Raw genomic sequence first — 2876 nt, 5'->3', positions numbered from 1 at the left:
GTGATGGGAGCGTGACTGCCGGCGAGAGAAGGCGCCGGAGGGCCGGGGTGGCAGCGATCCCCGCAGGCTCCCGTTCCCCAGCCTGGGGGCACGTAGCCCTCCGTGCCCGTTACGGCTGAGCCGTGGACTCCTGCGGCTGCTTTTTGGCACGGCAGCATCCGCAGGCGTAGGGACACAGCGGGGGCAGAGCAGGGTGGCGTCAGCCAGGAGCCCCCAGGCAGGGCGTCCCACCCGGGACCGGCCGCGGCCGCGGATCCCCTCGCCCGCGCTGACTCACCCGTAAACATTTACATTTACAGGAGGGAGCGCGGCCAGCGAGGCTGCTCGGCCCCACATGGAAAATATCCGAAGCACAGCGCGAATGTAAACAGCCAGCGGGGCCGGGGCGCAGGTGAGCCGCCGCGCTGCCAACCGCCGGCGGCCACCCCCGAAAACGGCTTTTGGGGCGGCCGCGCACCCAGGGCTGCGCTCGGGGACGGGCGGCCCGGAGAGGCCTCGAGCGCCCGCCGAAACGTCAAGTGGGGCAGGGGTGGGGACGCGGGGATGGCGGTGCCGAGCCCGGCCGGGCAGGGACAGTCCCGGCCCATTGCTGCTCCCTTGGGTGGCTCCGCCGGGGCCGGGCACGGGAAGGGGTCGGCTGGTGACTCGAGGGGCCAGTGATACCCGCACGCCGGGGGGAGGTGGGACCCGGGAGCAAACCTGAGTCCCCTTCGCCCCTCGGGTACCGGCGAGATGGGGGGACGCCGGGAGAGCGGCCGCTCATGGCGCTGCTCTCCCCGTCGTCCCGGCCCCAGCCGGGCAGGGACAGCCTGGGCCAAGGCCGCCCTACGGGGCCGAGAGCCTGCGGCCACCGACTGCTCACCGGGGACGAGCCCTGGGCGCACCGGCGGCGCACAGGACCACCCCGACGGGCGGCCCGGGAGGCGTCCCCTCGCCTGGCTGCCGGCGACCGCAGGGCAGGAACACGTTACACCACGAGCACACCCGTCCCCATCCCCATCCCGGTTCCCCCCTCCCGGCACTTCCGCCCCGGCGCCACCACCCTTTCCGCTCCCACGCCGTGGCACGAGGCCGAGCCCCGCGTGGGGAGGGGGCCGGGGGGGCTGCGGTCCCCAACGCCCTGGGGTCTTGCCCCCTGCCTGGGGAGGGGCGGCCATGGGTTTCGTTTCTGTGTCGCCCCCCCCCGGGGGGTTGCTGCCGGGGGAGGAGGATGGAGAAGCGAAATTTCGGCAGGGGGATGTGGGCAGGCGGCGCAGCGGGAAGGGGGCCGGGGGGCTGGCGGGAAGAGACCCCACCAGGAAGAGACCAACCACCATGTCCGGGTAAGGCTTTAATGGGGTCAGCCTCGAGGCTGAGCTCGGCCCGGCGGAAAGCAGCTGCCCATCGCGCCGGTCCCCGCTAAAACACCAACCCAAGGGGCTGGGGGGTCCCGTGCCCGTGGCTCCATGCACGGCAGCACCGGGGACCGGGCTCCATGCCCAGGGCGCAGCCGCCGGCCCCCCGATGCTCCGGGACGCAGAACCCCGTCCCCGCGGCTCAGGAGTGCTCCGGCAGGAAGCTGCTGAGAGTCAGGTTGTCACCGTCGGCCTCGGAGCTGCCGTCGAGCAGCAGCTTCGGCCGCCGGGCCGGGCCGGGCTTGGGGCCGTTGGCGGCCGCCTCGCCGTCGGCAGCAGGGAGGAGATGCAGACCATCTCGGTGCGGCTGAGCCGGCGGTGTGCCGTCCGCGCCCGCCGCCACAGCAGGGCACCCAGCACCCCCGTGCACACCATGAAGGTGGCGGCCACCAACGCCAGCAGCAGGATGGCCAGCAGGCATTTGCCCATCACCCTGCTGGGGTCCCAGGGACCGGCACTGTGGTCCCCCAGGGCTTCGTGTCCTGAGGGGCTGAACGAGTCGGCGCTGGGGGAGCCCCGGTTTTCTTGGCTTTCTTGTAACCCGTGGTGGTGGGGCTGGGGGCTGAGGGGGTCGCTGAGTGCAGCCCCACAGAGGAGCTGCCGTCCATGCCACCGGCCACGGTCCCCCTCCTCACCGGGCGACGTAAGCCAGCTGGGGATGGTGGTGATGCTCTTTTGGGGTGCTGTTGGTGTGCCAGGCTCCGCCGGCGGTGCAGAGCTCAGCAGCAGGTCGGGCTCAGGGGAATCGGTCTCATCCAGGGGATCGGCTGTGGTTGGCACCGCGAGTGCCCGGTGCAGGCTGGCGTTGGTGCCAGGGGCTGGTGGTGGCTCAGAGCTCGGCAGCAGGTCGGGCTCGGGGGAATCGGTCTCATCCAGGGGATCGGCTGTGGTTGGCACCGCGAGTGCCCGGTGCAGGCTGGCGGTGGTGCTGGTCTCCGCCGGTGGCGCAGAGCCCAGCAGTGGGTCGGGCTCAAGGGAATCGGTCTCGTTGCCCTTGGGCATCGTGGTGGCAGCGCGGTCGTGCCCTGGCGTGGCAGTCGTGGCGCCGGGCTGCTGCCCACCGTCGGCCCTCTTCCTGCGGGAGAGCAGCAGGGGCTCTGCCTGCGCCTCGCCAGCCGCCCCCCAGACCCACTGCACGCCACGGTGCTGCCCCGGCTCCCGTGGTGGCACGGCCCCGCACGCCCGCAGGGTGCTCAGCACCAGCATCACCAGCACGGCCCAGCCCGGCGCCATGGGACCTGCAGGGAGAACAGAGGGGGCAGATGAATTTGGGGTCCTGAACCCTGCCGAGGATGCTGAGCTCTATCGTTCAGGCTGAAAATGGGGCCCAAGGAGGGATCGCGCTGGAGCAAAGCACCCTCCTCACCTCCCGGAGAGGGCACCTTGGGTTTAGGGGGGCCGGGGGGGTGCCACCACCAACCTCTTGCAGCCGCGGCCGGCAGAGCCGAGCTGCCTCCACCTGCGGGAGCTCAGCCCTGGTGG

General features: G+C 72.2%; 1 protein-coding gene across 1 annotated transcript; it reads right to left on the bottom strand.

Annotated features, from left to right (window-relative positions):
* Positions 1 to 1536: 1536 nt before the first annotated feature.
* Positions 1537 to 2737, bottom strand: SELPLG (selectin P ligand; the record flags this gene model as incomplete). Its single annotated transcript, XM_082007720.1, is given in 4 exon segments — positions 1537 to 1653; positions 1656 to 1847; positions 1850 to 2020; positions 2022 to 2737. Coding segments are annotated over 4 exon segments (1086 nt in total). The 5' UTR covers positions 2628 to 2737.
* Between the last annotated feature and the right edge of the window lie 139 nt (positions 2738 to 2876).

The sequence above is a fragment of the Phaethon aethereus genome, assembly GCF_964289735.1.
Source record: "Phaethon aethereus genome assembly, chromosome: 17".
In the NCBI taxonomy this organism is placed as follows: domain Eukaryota; kingdom Metazoa; phylum Chordata; class Aves; order Phaethontiformes; family Phaethontidae; genus Phaethon; species Phaethon aethereus.
Note: the sequence above shows the minus strand (reverse complement) of the source record. Positions and strands in the feature narration are given on the sequence as shown.